General features: G+C 57.5%; 1 protein-coding gene across 1 annotated transcript in view; it reads left to right on the plus strand.

The window, feature by feature from the left end:
* NHEJ1 (non-homologous end joining factor 1) overlaps window positions 1–15,688 on the plus strand; it is a 44,739-nt gene that overhangs the window by 28,421 nt on the left and 630 nt on the right. Inside the window, 2 exon segments of the mRNA XM_032693384.1 lie at window positions 15,114–15,231; window positions 15,463–15,566. Of these exon segments, the coding sequence (XP_032549275.1) occupies window positions 15,114–15,231; window positions 15,463–15,566 (222 nt within the window).

A 15,688-nucleotide genomic window follows, 5' to 3' on the forward strand; every position in this document is an offset into this window, starting at 1 on the left:
ATGTGCTGAATGCTCTGCAGAGGGGGCACAGACTCATGGGTGGAGCCACCTGCCCAAGTCCTGGGCAACCGGAGCTTGGCAGTGGGTGCCAGACAGTGAAGCTCTGGTCAATGCAAAGGTTTGGAAGGGTTGGAAGATAAGAAGCAGCTTCAGAACTGCTCTGCTGAACAATTTCACAAGGCCAGAGATGACAAGAGCTTCCCCTGGGTGCTCCAGGGCTGTCTGTGAGCTGCTGGCTGCTCCCCCAAGAAACCACAAGTTAGGGGGAAAAAAAAGTGGATCCTCATGCCAACCATCCATCTTCCTTCAGGCTGGAGTGGGGACTTTGTGGAGAGTGGGGGGCGTTGTTTGAGGAGAGTCCCATTTGGGGAAGGTGGGGATGCACTTTGTTTGGGCACCTCTGTAGCCCTTACCTCCTCCACCTCAGCGTATAGGGCACTGTGGTCAGGCCCATTTATAAAACTGGTAAATATATTGACAGAGTTTGTGTCCCCTCCAAAGGTCAATATTTGTGCAGAGTTTAATTTTAACTTAACAAGCAGTTGTTTGCAGAGGCTGCCCTGTGTTTGTGTGTGTGTGTGTGTGTGCACGTGTGTGTGCTTCCCCATCAATCGATGCCTCTGGGGAGGTGTGTGAGTGGCTTGTGTGTGTGCACTGACTCACTGGGGTGCACAGGGTGATGCTTCCTGGCCCCAGAGATGCTCCAGATGCAGGGGCAGCACTATGCGGTCCAGAGGCACAAGGTCCATGGTCTGTGGACGAGTCTATAAATGCAACCCACAAACCTCTCTGGGAGGTGACAGCGGGCAACATGTGCCCCGTGAGGCTCTGAACAGCAGCCGATGGGGACGGTGGCTTTCCCAGCCTGTTCTGACCTGTGCTCTGGGCTTGTTGCAGGCAGCTCTGTGGCCACACAGCCCCCAGTCTTGCCCCTCCTGAACTCGTGTGGCTTTTGTGGCTCTCACCCATGTCCTGACAACATGGGTCTCCAAGCTGAGCACATCGTTCAGGATGGTTTCAGGCCTCTTCCAGTATCACTGCCCATGGGGTTTTATACCCCACATCCATCCTACCACCCTGCCGTATAAGGCAAACCTGCATTCCACATGCACCTGCAACACCTGACTGAGACTAGTGGCTCATCTTTGAGAGGTCTAGAGCTGAAGTGCCCTCATGGTGTCAGGGAAGAGTGGGGAGGTGCTGGCAGGGAAGAGCGGGGAGGTGCTGGCCTGGTCTGTGCCCAGGCACCTGAGGCTTCTGTTTCTTCTGCTCCCAAAGGTCTTCTAGCTGAAACCCCGGGCTGTGCTTTACCCAGGGCTAGCCACATGTTCCCAGCTGGACTTGGGGACAGGCTGTGCCACTCACCCACCCGATAGTGTCTCACCGCTTGGAATAGAGGCTGTGATTTCTCGGGTACCTGCAGTGTATGTCAACATCCTAGGGTGGGACAGGACAACAAGTTGGATCCAATACCTTCCCCCAGCCCATCTTGCCAACAGTACAGAATGTGTTGTCTGTGGGAAAATGGAAGAATAACAGTGGGCACAGCCCTGGCTGCAGTAGTTTTTCCAGCAGCTTAGAGGCAGGAAGTGGGGGATGCAGCTGAAGGAGAAACAGGAGGGCTGGGACAGAGCCCGCCATCCCTGCAGCACGGCTGCTGGGGCTCCGTGTTTTGCAGCCCGCCTTGTGGACGCTGAGGTTTGGTTTCCTTCTCTCTGCTCTTTTCCTCTTCCTCACCAGGCCCCGGGGCTGCCGACTGACCTCAAAGGGAAAAGTGGGCTGTGAGGGACAGCAGCAGGGATGGGCAGGGGTAAACACGGGGCTGGGGCTGGCCAGGCAGTGGAAGATGGAGGTGAAGTCATGCTGTGACGTCAGCCCTGTGGCTTTGGGGACAGCCGTGGTTAGGCTGCTCAAGGAGAGGCGGCTGTTTTCCTGTAGCTCTGCCGCTTGCTCCTGGTGCCCGTCTAACTTATAAACTTTAATGGCCAGTTTAAAAGGTTCCTGCCATGGGCACCCTCTCGCCAGTTTTAGGTTTTTAATTTGGAAACTTTCCTCTCTGTGGTCAGGGAAGGGAGGACTTGGGTCCGCTCAGAGCCAGTCATCAGGACACGTGGGTGCCAAAGACACGGTCCAGAAGGACTCTGCTGTCGTCACTGGTGTCGGGACAGCGTTGGCCATGCATGGGGCAGACAGGCTGCAGGAGCCCCCTGGTCCCCTCCCGCTGCCCACATATTGATGGAATAAATATAGCTCTTCCTTGGCCTCTGGCTGGGGGAGCACTGGGAGCTGCCACCTGCTCCCGATCATCACAGTCCTATCCCCTGGGGTCACCATTGCTCTGGGATGTGTGAGCAGCATCCTCACCCTGCAGCCCTTGGGAGACACTGGGAGCCCCTGAACCTCTGCTTGCAGGAGTGAGGAGTCCTGGGGCTACAGCCACATTTGCTCTTCCAGGTGTCGGCAGAACTGGGGTTAGACACACACCTGGGGTCAGGTGCAGAGCTGGGATTATACACAGTCATGCCTGGATGTGCTGCTTGGCAGGAGAAGAGGATGTGGGGTCAGCACTGTGGGAGACAGTGAGGGCATATCACTGCTGTTCTTCATCCTCTTCCTTGCTTCCCACCTTTCCCAAAGCTTTGGCAGCCCCCATGAGGTGTGTGTTAACAGAATCACATTTCACTAGTGTAAGCTCAGCTCTCCTCTGCCTTCAGAGACTCAAGAAGCCCTTGCAAATGCCCAGAAATTGCTGGGTGCTGGGGCACAGGACCAGAGCCTGATCCCTCCCATGCAACAAGGAAACTAGTGTACAAGCTTGAGGGGAGCCTCCCCACAGCCTTTCCACTCAGCCATGGAGAGAGCATGGACATCTTCCCCACCCCAGCTGCAGCCACCTGGAGTTACTAACAGTGTGGCTCCAAGGAGTGATCATGGCTTGGCTGGGTCTCTCCTTGTCACCAGACAGGTGTGGCAGGGCTTGTCCATATGTTCCTGCTATACATGCTGGTTGTCTGAGGGTGCTGCATGTGGGCTGGTCCTTCCAGAGCAAAATGATGCATCCATGCTGTGAATCCCTGTGATGGGCTGGGTCAAAGCCCACCCTAGAGCATCTTAGCTATCAGGAGGGTCCAGGACTTTGCTGGGGGCCTGGGGAGCTACATGGCAGACAGGATGGCTGGCTTGGCAAAAGTCTGCACCCTAGGGGTTGAACTCCCCCAGGGTGGGCACCCAGAGCACTATAAATAGCACATGAAGCCAGAGGAGCAGAGTGGCGGCCCTGGTTTACCAGCACTTTCATACCATGTCTTTCAAGTGGTTCCCCTGCCTCTTCCCCATGAGCCAGTGGCACATCTGCACCCAGCCACTGCCTCCGCTGCCATGCCACGTGCACTGTGGCCACTGGAACTGATGCCACGTGCCAGCCCTGGAGCAGCCCTGCCTTTGCCAGCCCTGTAATTGATTCCTGTTCTCCTGAACGGGTGGAGGCTGCAGATGTGCAGCCTAGTAGGAGGCAGTGGGCTGCGGATACCACCTCCAGGGGCCAGCCTGGGCAGAGCGAGGAGCAGCCCAGTCCTTGCCTTGCTTCTGATGTCTACTTGGAGAGCCAGATGTTTGGAGAGGTTCTCCGCAGCCTCAGCTCCTGGAGCACTCAAGCGAACCCTGCTCCCCAACTTTGGCACTACTGGCAGAGCTGGGGTTCTTGGGGACCGAAGAAACAGCTCCCTGAATATCACTGTATGTCTGCTGATGACAAGCTCATATTTTGAGATGATGGCAGCTGATGGCAGTGCAAGGATGGGCTCTAGAGGTCCCCTATTATTCCTCTGAGGCTGCAGAAAGACCTGGCCGTGGTGATGGCAGGAGTTTAAATTGATGAGGATTTTGTAGCCTAGTGCCATATAGGAGACAATGTATTGGAACACACTATTGTGGATAAGGTTAAAGATAAACCAATTTTAGGCTGGAAGGTGATGGTGGTCCAGGAGAGAGGGCCTGCGAGCAGGTCAGTTTTGATATGAGCACAGGGCATCTGGAAGCAGGGACCCTTGGTACCTTGTTTTCCAGTGCTGCTGATGACAGATAGTGCTGCATGGAAGAAGATGCCTAGGAAAAAAGGGAGGAAAATGGTGAAGCTTTTAAAAAACCCTGTATTTATCCAAAGGGCATGGTTTTGCTGTCTGGAGATTGTAAGGAGTGGGTGAGCCCTTCAGAGCAAGGCGAGCATGAATGGAGAGAGTGGTGTGATGAGTGGGCAGGGGGCTGGAAAAAGCCGTGGTTACCAGAGCTGAGGAGGTCTTTGCCCACAGGGGAGTGGTAAGGCTCAGAGCATCTCTCCCAGCACAGGCTGGGATCCCTGCCCTTGCAAGTGAGGAGCAACTCAAGCTACAGCAGCTGAATATGGCAGGACAGAGATGAAAGGGGCTGCAGCAGCAAGGGGTAATCTACTTGCCCGGGTAGAGGGGAACAGCATGGGGCAGTGTTGGAACCACGTCTCCCAGCTCCCCCAAGTGGAGGACTGCAGCATGGGGCAGGGTCAGGGCCATGGCTCCCAGCTCTCCCAGCCCTCTGTGTCCCCCCTAGGCAGCACCACAGGGACCCTGTCCCTTTCTCCAAGGGCTGAGAGGGCGAAGGTGCCCTGACAGAGTGTTTTATTAGCGGCAGGTGCCTGAAATCCAACCGTGGTGGAGCAGTAATCCCTCCGCTCACCTGGAGATGAACCCATCTTGAGGGACATGGCTGTGCAGGGTCAGGCCCCACCGGTGCTGGGATTGCCCTGGCCGTAACCAGAGTGTCTCCCTGGTAGCCTGATGGGCTGGTCCTGCCGTGGGCGACAGGCGCGTAATGCCTGATTTCACAGCACTGGCGTTTTCTGTTTGCTTGTGGCAATGATCTCTCCTGCCCTTCCAGCTCCAGCCCTGGCCATGTGTGGCAGCTCCCAGACCTGCCTTCAGAGATGGGACAGGAGCATCTCTGGTCTTGCCCTGCAGCCAGCACTGGAGCTTTGCGAATGCCATGGCAGTGCCATGGCTGGGAACACGTACCACAAAGAAGAGGAGGAGGAAGGCAGAGACTCACCCATCTCTCAGATGCTGGTCCATGAGATGGGCATAGGTCCCTGGGCTGTCTGCAACAAACCAAGGGGATGTATGTGAGGGAGAGGAACAGGAGCGGGCCATACAGGAAGGGTCTCCTGTCTGCTGTCCAGAGCCCTGCTCCTGAAGTGCTCTTTGCTGTGTCCAGCTTTTTCCATCAAAGCCATGTCCGGAAGGAGGAGCTATAGACCAGATGCTGCCCAGCAGCCCCCTGCCCTCAGTGCCTCCATGCTCAGGACTGGGAGTGGTTTGGCAGCAGATGAGCAGTGATGTCCTCTAGGATGGCTGGCAGCCTAGTGCAGCTAGTGCCAGGGGGAGGGAGACCAGGATCTGTGGCACGCTGGCAAACACCAGCCTTGGACTTGCAGGAGCACTGTATCTGCATCTCACTATTGCATGGCGCTGTGCCCAAGCTGAGGATACTCATCACCTTGTCATTGGGTGCACAGCCCTGACCAGCCTTCTCTGTCCCCACAGTCTTACCCTCTCCCAAAGTGCTGCTTTCTGCTCATCTCACTGGCCCCTGGCTTTGTTGGCTGAGCTCATTTAGCTTTGACAAAGTTTATAGCACTGGAATGCAGAATGGCTGCTGGCCTCCCTCCAGCCTAAACATCCCCACCCCACAGTGCGACAGGCGCTGATAAGGGTGAGTGCTGCAGCGGGCAGGTATCTCGTGCCCAGCCCGTGACCTTACAGCCACACGACCTTGAAGGTTGTCATTTATCTCATGCGTGTGAGTGTGTATGCACATGAGCTGTCTCCCATCCCCAAGAAATGTTCTCCTCATCTCTGGTTTTCTCTCTGGGCCAAACCCACATGCACGTTGCCTGAAACCGACTCCGAACAGAGTCCTTTGATGAGCAGGGCTTAAATATATATTTGGCATTCCAGCGGCAGCATGCCGAGCCTGGCCGAGGGTGTGAAAGTGTTTGCTTGACAAACTCCGGGGGCTCTCGCCTCTCTGCTGGCTCTGGGGATTCACAGGAGAGAAATATCAAGGAATTTTTCACCTCTCTGTTTTGTTTTGTGCTTTTATTTTGTTTTCCTTCTGTGAGTGCATTTTTAGCTCTGGTGAAAAGTCCCTGATTGACAGTCACAGAGACTGAGTCCCCTCTCTTCACTAAGACAGAGACAGCAGCAGCAAACATCCCACCCCAGGCACAGGAGAGAGAGGGAACAGCCCTGAGAGAATTGTATTGACTCCCGAGGGCTCCTATCTCCTCTCCACTGTCCCTGTCCCTTCTGTGAGCCCAGTGCTGTCATGGATGAATTTGGGTACCAGTGGGATGGAGATGCCCCACATCCTAGATGTCCCAGGCCGTGGTCTGCTCAGAGCTGGCCCTTCTGCAAAGACCCTCTCTCTGCTGAGGTCAGGGGTTTTCAGTCACAGGGTCCTTTGTCAACACTCAGCTGGCCCCAAAGAGCCCCAGCACCACACTGTGAAGACATCTATGCCCATTGCTCCACCACGGATTTCTCAGCCAGTGTTCCCATGTGCCATGGCACCAGCTTTGGGTACACACTGGCCCCCAGGCACCTTTGGGATTGCAGAGGGGTCTTGTCACCTTGCGCCTGTGTGGGGAGAGATGGAGCAAGAGGAGGAGCAGAAGAGTGTCTCCATGGGTAAGTTTCAGATAGATGGGCTGGTTGCTTGCAGCCTCCTAAAATGATGCATGGGAGGTGCTGGGGGCATGAAGTCAAAACCGCTCTTGATCTTCACTTGCCACTCAGCTCCTTCTGGGCAGGAGAGGCAGCTCTGTCATCAATTTGCATGTGATACAGGATCCATGGAGGGGCTGGGATGTGCAGAGCAGCCTGGGGTGCAGAGCTGGGACACTGGGCTTGGATGGGATCCCAAGAGTGTCTCCTGTATGGGGAGGAGGAGGAAGGCAGATCTCCCTCATGACTCCAGCTGCTACATCCTGCACCTATGGGAAATGGGGAGGGGAAGCCCAGGGCAGTGGATTTGGTTTCAGAGCCCATGTCTGCAATGCCTGCCAGAGTAGAGCGAGAACCTGGCTGGCTCTTGGGGAGGGGGCTGAGGGGGCTGCGTTTGTGTGTTCTCAGCTGTCCCCAGCGTAATCCCTCATGAAAGAGAACCCTCTGCCCTACTGCATCCCCACTGTCTGGTGGTAGCGCTGCCTGGCCCTAAATCACCTGCCAGTCCCAGCCTGATGGATCACCATGGAAATGGGGGTGCTGCCCCCCAGATCAGCAGAAAGTGTCTGGAGTCTGAGGGGCAGGAGTACAGACTCTGGAGGCTACAGAGCAGGGATTAGGATGCTGGTAGTCTACAGGAAGAAGCTCGATGCCCAGGGACAGCGGGGCAGAGGTTGGTACCATCTTGCAGAGAAAGATTGGGCTGCTGTGAATTGCAGATGGTGAGAAAGGGATAGAGAGAGATTGTGGAGCCAGGTTGGAGATCCTGGAGGGCCATGAGGCTGGGGGCAGGCTTTATTCCCGGGGCAAGGGCAGGCTTGGCTTGGGCTCCCCGAGGTTTCCTTCCTGGCCCACTGAAGAATCGCTGGCTTGTCTGAAGATTGCTGACGGATCATGGACCTGTGGATTTCCTGGGCAGTGAGTCCCTTTCATGTGGCCGCTTGAAAACTCTCATGACATCACCAGGGGCTGCTCCTCCTGGAGACAAACCTAGTGCTTTTTAGGGTTTTGCCTTCCCCCTCGCCCCAGCCTGTGTGTTTTGGCCAGGGGGGACCTGGGGAACCATGTCCAAGAACAGCCGCTCTGGCAGGGAGATGGTGCACGGGGCTGGGAAGCAGGGAGAGGGCAGTGTGTCCCCCCCATACTGAATAAACATGGGCTGGCCAGGGCTGGAGGGGGCTTTTCCAGGTGGGACCACACCCCGGGGGGCTATTTTTTGCCATGAATGAAGGGGCTGTGTGCTCGCAGGGCTGGCTGGCCTCCTGCTGCTGCTGCTGTGCACGGAGAGCTCGCCTGACACTCAATCCTGGTGCCTGGCTGGGGACCAACATCTGCACTTAGCACAGCTGGGCACTGCCTTTGGGACACCTGGGTACCTGGAACAGCTTGGCACTGCCTGGGTGGACACCTGGGCACCTGGTACAGCTGGGCACTGCCCACAGGGACACCAGCAGGCTGCCATGCTTGGGAAACACAGCCTGTCACAGAGCACGGGGAAGTGACTCAGTGGCTGCGCCAGGGGCAGTGCCAGGGCTGCTGGGGCATGTTGGACCCAACCCTGCTGGGACCATGTGCCTGGGGACCCGCCTGAGGCAGCCTAGTGGTGAGCCGTGCTGCCCCCCTGCCCCACATAGAAATGCTTCCTGCTGCAGTTTCGGGTGATGATGGGGCAGCATCTTCAGGGACTGCCCCTCCAGCTGTGCCCATGCTTGGGAGGAACTGCAAAGCCACAAGGGTGGAGCAGCTGCCTCCTGCTCAACCTGGTCCTGAACACACCCAGATTCTCCCCAAAGCCCCTAATCCCACCTGGCTCAGCCCCAGCTTCCGCTCTGGGCCTTGTTAGCTCAGCTAATCCCTTGTGTGCCAGGTTTAGGGATGCGCTGGGTGCAGCATCCCCATGGTTGTCAGGCACATATCCCTCTGTTACCCCCACATTTTGTTTCTCAAGGGGTCTGAGGGCTGCTTTGCCAATCCCCAGCCCTGACCCATACTCCTGCTGCCTTCCAAGCCCCGGTGCCCCGTAGGTCCCAGGGGTTAGCTGCATGTGTTTGTGCCCTTGAATGAGTGACCTATCCTTGCCGGGTGGAGACGAAGTGCTGGATCCCACCCCTCACTGTTCCTTATCGCCACACAGCATCCTTATGATTCACCAGGTGTGGCTCCTTTTCCGTCACCCCACTTTGCAGGAAGTTTCCTGGCCAGCCCCCCATGAGCTCTGTGCAATAATAACAAGCTGGGATGAGCTGGCTGGCCTTCCTGAGCAACCCTACAATAACAGACCAGTGCAATGTGTCCAGCTTTCCTGGGCAGACAATAATAAACCCACATGAGCTGGCACACTTTGCGGAGGAACCCTACAATAATAAGCCTGGATGATGTGTCCATATTCACCAAGTCAGACGAAAATAACAAGGCAGTATGAGCCACCCAACTTCATCACAGATAAGAGGGGTCCTGAGCTGTCCCCCTGGGACAGGAGGCACACTTGGCCACCAGGTCTCCACATCTTCTTCTCTTGACCGTGGAGAAGACAGCCGGTGTCAGTGATGGGCTGGGTTGGTTGAGGTGATGCCTGTAGGTGCCATCAGCCTGTGACTCTGCCTTCCTGGAAGCCAGCAGCAAGTCCTCGCTAGTCCTGGCATGCTGGAACCTGCTGCTCTTCAGGGCATCCTCCTTGTCCAGCTCCCTTGCCAAACTGGTACCCAGTGCCAGCTTCCCCAGAGGCTCTCCTGCTGTTGCTCCATGGGCTTCTGGACAGGAGGACAGGTGCTCATGATCAGGCTGGATGTGAGGGTGACACCAGCAGCTGCTGCCAGACCCTGAGCAGCACCCGGGTGGGTAGGCAAGGCTAGTGCTGGATGCTACTATTTTCAGGGAGTTTGTTGGCACTTGGGCAGTGGGAGGGCTTGGTTGTCCATGAATTTGCTGGACATTGTGGCAGGATGGCCTCTTTCCAAATGGCATGGGGGAGGGACTGTGCCCACTGGGGGCTGGAACCCCTCGCTCCCCACCCTAGGGAGCCTGAAAGCCAAGCCCTAGGGCCTGGAAGGCTGGTCCTCACATGACTGGGGAGAAGATGCTGCAACCTCCTGCCCTACCTCTGCGCTGCTGCTGACCCTCCTTTCCCTGGGATTTGTCCCTGGAAGTTGGATGCAGGAGCGGGTGGGCAGGGCAGGGTCAGGACCCCCCCAGCATCCCTTCATAGGGGGGACCAGCATCACACCAGTATGGTGGCAGCACAATGCAGAGCCTCGCTGCCACCACGCCCCTCCGCTCAGTGTCTGCGAGAAAGGCTGTAACCCAAGCCACAAAAACAGCACAAGGAGAAAGAAAAGGGTATTGAGCGGCAGGGCTGCTGCGGTCACCGGCCAGCATAGACTGCTGGTTGTTAAGCGTGTGCCTTGCTTGCAAAGGCTGCCTTGATGAAGTGTGAGACAGCACTTACGGAGGGACGCGGGCAGGCATTCTCGCTCCATCTTCCTCTCACAGTGCCGGCCTTTATGTGCCTGACATTTGCTTGCTGGAAAGGCCCCTAAAATCAGGGGGAAAGGAAAACATTGCTTGCAGCAGGGCCAGAGCGGTGCTGGGAGGAGTGCTGTGCTGTGCCGTGCTGGGCTGCGCTGGGCTGGGTTGAGCTGGGATGCTCGCCTGTCCTGGCCTCACCACCCGCTCTTCCCCGGGGTGACCCCTTCACCTCTCAGCAGCTCTCCGGTTGCCTTCCCCTGCCGGCACCGCTGCTTCCTGTCAGGTGTGCTCAGCCTGGCTGCCTGCCTGTGAAGTCCTGGCCATCCTGCCCGTGCCTGCTTCAAGGGCGGGCTGGCAGCACTGCCAGCTCTCTTAGCTGCTGCTGGTGCCTGTCCCCTGGGGCTGCATGGTAGGGTACAGTGATAGTGCAAGGTCAGAGCTGGTCCTTTAGCCACCTGCTGCTGGGGTGCCTCAGGGACTGCTGAAGGCTGGGGTGAGTATGTGCAAGGACATTTAAGAGCTGGACGAGCTGGGAAAGGGCATCAGTGGTCAATGTAAGGCATCTTGGGGGGCCTGGAGGGAGCTTGGCCCCGGGAAGAGGGGTCATCGCCCCACCAGGGAGCTGGGGCTAGAGACTAGGCTTATGTGGCCTGCTTCATCCCAGAGGGTTAAATCCCACCTTTCTCTTCCCTTGATCCCAGCTAGAATGGAACAGTTTAACCCTCTCCATCTATTTTCCTGCAGACAGATTCTGCTGGGATCCCTTGGTCCAGTGCTACTGGCAGAGGCTGGTTGAGCATCTCTCTGGATCCCAGAGTGGATCCCTCCCCAGCCTAACTGACACTGGCACAACCATGGGCAGAGATGCCCAGCACAGATCCAGCAAGCCATCCACAGATCCAGCATCCCCATTCCCAGGAACATGCACAAAACTCATGGCAGGGGAGAGCGCCAAGGGCAGCCTGGCCACAAGGCACAGGGACACTCCAGTCATGGAGCTCTTCTCCTGCCCTCCATGGGTTGACACAGCATCATCAGACTTTGCCCGTGCCAGTGTGATGGCAGCCATTCCCATTGCTGGAGAGCCAGTCTGCCATTCCTGGGCTGCCACTCCACCACACCGCTTCCATGGAGCCTGCTGGCGGGGGCGGCCTGGGGAAGCCATGCCCCCCCTTGGCCCACAGCCCTTGGCTCCTGCCCCCGGCAGGAATTATTAAGTGCGCCTCTGAGGAGCATGTGCTGAGGCTGGCCACGGGAATGTGGGCAGATCTGACATACAAGCCACAGCAGCCAGGCTGTAATTTCCAAACAGGGCCCATTCGCTCTGTTTTCCAGTTAAAAATATATTAAAAAATAGGAATGTGGGATTTGTAGTGAAGAATGTTGGTAACCGCTTTGAACGTCTGGTGTGATAATGAAAGGGTCAGTCCCCAGCTTTGAGCATGACCGATTTAGACTCTGGTGCTTGGCACTAGTTTGGGGGCCCAGCACAGTCCAGCCTGCCTGCGAACCCATCCTGGGCCAGGGAAAGGTGATGCTTCTGTGTTGGTGGTGTGGTGCTGGGCTTGCTGATGTGCCCCTCCTGCTCATGCTGTAAAGAGGACATCCAAATTGCCATTTCTTATGGCCTCTTGAGAAGGGAGTCTGGGCAGGGGTGGGTGAAGGCAGCATGCTTTGGAGATAGATGCCATACCCTGCCCACCGTTGCCTCTCCACACTGGGGTGCAGCCTCACAGCAGAGCCCTCTTGGGATGGGGGTCACTGAGTGAGCCTGCAGCCCAGCTCCCCCTGAGCTGCCCCTCCACACTGCAGGGCTGTCAGTGAGCACAGCTTGCTCCCAGCACGAGGTCAGGCACCTGCCCCCCTTCACCGGGTACCCCTCCTGGCTGGGCTAATCACAGTTCAGGGTGTGCTGCAGAGCCTCCCGTGCCACTACCGCAGCCTTGAGTCCCTCCTGATACTGGGGCATCCCACTTGGCCTTGTGGCCAGGTAGTCATAACAGGCAGGACAAGCCATGCCAGCTCCTCAAGCATCGCTTCCCGGTGCCTGGCAAGCCCTGTGAGCAACCCGGACAGCACTCCCCCAGCTGCCAGCTCTCTGCCCGTGCTGCTCCCCAGACCTCAGGCGTCATGTTTATCCTGGAGATGGGTAATCAGGGAAAAACAAGTCACCAGAGCCCAAGCCTGATGTTGCAGCGGGGACAAGTTGTCTGCAGCAGGGTTCAGCTTCGGGATGTGCTGGAGCAGTGGAGCAAGGAGGAAGGAGAAAATCACAAGTAGCCAGGGCTTGTCCCCCATCCAGCCCCTTCCAGGGACACCTCACTGTCCCTCTCAGCCTCCGGGGCCATCAGGTGGCCGGTGGCTGGCACAACACGCTCCGCTCCCTGCTGAGTCACAGCTCTGCAGGGAAACGCTTCCAGCTCTGGTTATAACCCATTTCCCTCCGGGGTTGTGAAGCGCAGCCTCCCCGTCCCGCCGCGGGCCGGCTCCAGCCGCCCCATGGCCCTGAGCCCGCGGGCTCCAGCCGCCGGGAAGGGCAGCGGCAGGAAGTGGCCGCTGACTCCCAAATTCCACCCTGGGCTTACTGGAGCTAAGCCTTTCCCACGGGCGTGGGCAGCAGGTGCCCTGCACCTGCAGACCCCTGTGCCATCCCAGATGCCCATCTCTCCCAGGGATGCTAGGTACCCTTCTCCCAGTGCCTCCCCAGGGTGCCACTTCAGTGTGTGCGTGGGTGCTGGTCTTGGGGACACTGTGTGGCTGCAAGGATGGTTTGTCCCATCTCCAGGGACACCATGGGGACACTGTGCTGGCTTTGGGCAGCTGGGACTGAGCACTGAGTGAGCAGCTGCCCTGCCCAGATCCTTGCCTGAATGCTGTGCAGAGGAGCAGACTGAGCAGCCCTGGGGCTAGAGGCACATCCCAGGTGCCATCCTGGATGGGTTGGAGCAGAGGGGGATGGGCAGCACCCTACACCTGGATGCATAGCCTGCCCCCATTACCCTGGCATTCCCCAAGGACCCATTGTTGGCAGGGAGAGGGGGTGGGCACCAGAATAGTGGCATCCAGGGCTGTCTGGCTCTGCAGGGGACTCTCCTGCCCTCCTGGGGCACTGACCCACACAACACTATCTAGTACACTTTGCTCACTTCACTGCCATTCCTGGCTTTCCTGGGAGCTGCTGTTTGCTTTTCTCTGAATTATGACTCCAGCTTGTGCCTTTGATCTGGGCTGTGTCGACCACCCGTTGCCAGCCCCTCTCCTGCCTTTGAAGTGCAGTTGCCTTCCCAACCTCGGATGCTGCTTTTGCAATCTTGGGTGCAACCCTGGCCCCATGGGGTGGGACACCAAGGGCAAGAGCATCCCCAGGGTGTCTGAGGTGCTCAGCATCCCTCCTTCTCCCTGAGACCTTGTGATGGACCATCACAGCTCATGGTTTGGAGGCTGGGCAGTGAGGCACTGAGAGGCGTGCTTGCCCAGTGGCAAGTAACCCTAGGGATGCTGGCAGGTTGCTGGGGCCAGAGTACCACTCCCTCCTGTGGCAGTGGGCAGGGACACAGGAGGTGACCTGTGTTTGCCTGGCCAGTGCCATGCATATCCTGCAGCTAAGGGGCCTTTCATGCCCACAACTGCAGCAGAAGGGATGAGACCTGCATGGAAGGTGTCTTTCTGGGCACCAGCCAACTCATCCTGGCATCAGCCCTGTCCTCCCACCTGTCTGGCGGGGAGCAGCCGGAGGAGGGCTCAGCTTACCCAGTCTGCCACTGGGAAGCTGGGATCAGGCTTTGGACTTTGACCTTGAGTGGGTCTGAGTGTCCCCATCCCCTCCCCACTCCTCTGGCCCAGAGAGGATCCTGCCTTATCTGTTACACTTTGTTCTCCTGCTGTCTGGGTGTGGATCAGGGCAGAGATTAGTGTGCAGACCTTTGACACACACACACATACACAGCCACACAACCAGCCACGCGTGCATCCCCAGCCACGCTCATCTGCACACCACTGCACATACAGTCCCCATGCACGTCAGCATGCTCACACTCACCTGCACGTGTATGCCCACACTGTGCCCCACACACCCCCCACAGCCACCCCCTCCAGGGCACACACGCATTTCCCCATCCTTGTACATCTTTGTTTGCTCTCTGTGAGCTGTTATGTTCCCACTGGAGTGTGGCGCTTTCCCGACCTGCCAGCTCAGGTCTGCCATGTGCATCGGCATGGCCCAGTGGGTAAAGGTGGCATCAGGCAGGCAGGGGGTGCGGGCAGGAGGAGAGGGGCTTCCCTGTGTCAAGCCTGGAGGGAATAAAACTGTTCGCAGGGAGGTGGGAGCTGTTCTGGCAGACTGGGAGCAAACCTGGGCACCCCTCGTCCAACTTGTTACATTGCCCTCACTTGCCATGGGGCCGCTGGAGATGTCTGATGCTGCACACATAGACATGCTGAAGGCTGTAGTGGCAGGCCGGGGCTGTTCCCACCTCTTGCCGAGGTCCTGCCCCTGCCCAAGGCTTACTGTCCATGTCTGCAAGCTGCAGCCCCTGCTGCTCCAGCCAGGGAAGTCAGAGCACTTCCAGTGTGATCTTATCTCTGGCATATCATGAAAGACTCTGCAGTCTCCCTCTGAATGGGAAGGCAGCCCACTGGTCAGAGCAGGTGTGCAGGTGTGTGCACGAACGTGTGTGTGCATGTGTGTGTGCACAACTGGGGAGCAGTCACATCCTATCTAGTGCCAGAGCTGGCTGTTCCTGCAAGCTGTGCTGCAGTCCCTGGGGTGAAACAAATGGAGCCTGACAAGCAGAGGAAGGCACAGCCTCTTCTTTGCCCCCCCCAGCAGCACCGCAGCAGGGTGACCTGGCAGGTGATTTCCTGGCAGGGTGATGGTGCCTCTGCTCTCTCCTGCAGAGGCTGCCTGAGATCTTTGGTGCGGGAGAAGGGCAGGCGTTTGCCTCTGCTCTGCAGCAGCTCTACACAGCAGTGATGCAGCAGGAGGCCAAGCAGGCTCAGAAGCGGCAGTGCTCAGGTGAGGAGCTCTTTGGCTGTGGGATGGGGAGTACATGAACCAGTTGTCCCCCATACAGCTGAGCCCCATATCTCAGGGAGGAGGAGCGTGGCTTCAGGTGCAGCTCCTCCCATGCAACAGTCTCTCCTTTTGCTTTTCCCCCATGCAACCATAATTCCTGGGGTGGGTGTTGGCAATGCCCCATGCTTCCTCATCTCAATCCAAAATTGCATCTTTTTCTACTGGTACCAGAGGATGATGCAGACCTAGTGTACACTGCAGAAATCACAAGGGACCCCCATTCACCTCCTCCATCCCAGGAGGATGAAAAAACGTCTTACAGAGAGAGAACCACGGTAAGTGCAGCTCTAGAAACAGCCTCTCTGTACCAATGGCAGATGGGGCCTGCACATCCTTTCCCACCTCACATCCAAGCCCTGTGCTCCTTCAGGATGGGCCGGGGGTCTCAGCTTGGTTC

Source organism: Chiroxiphia lanceolata, chromosome 7 (assembly GCF_009829145.1).
Source record: "Chiroxiphia lanceolata isolate bChiLan1 chromosome 7, bChiLan1.pri, whole genome shotgun sequence".
In the NCBI taxonomy this organism is placed as follows: Eukaryota; Metazoa; Chordata; class Aves; order Passeriformes; family Pipridae; genus Chiroxiphia; species Chiroxiphia lanceolata.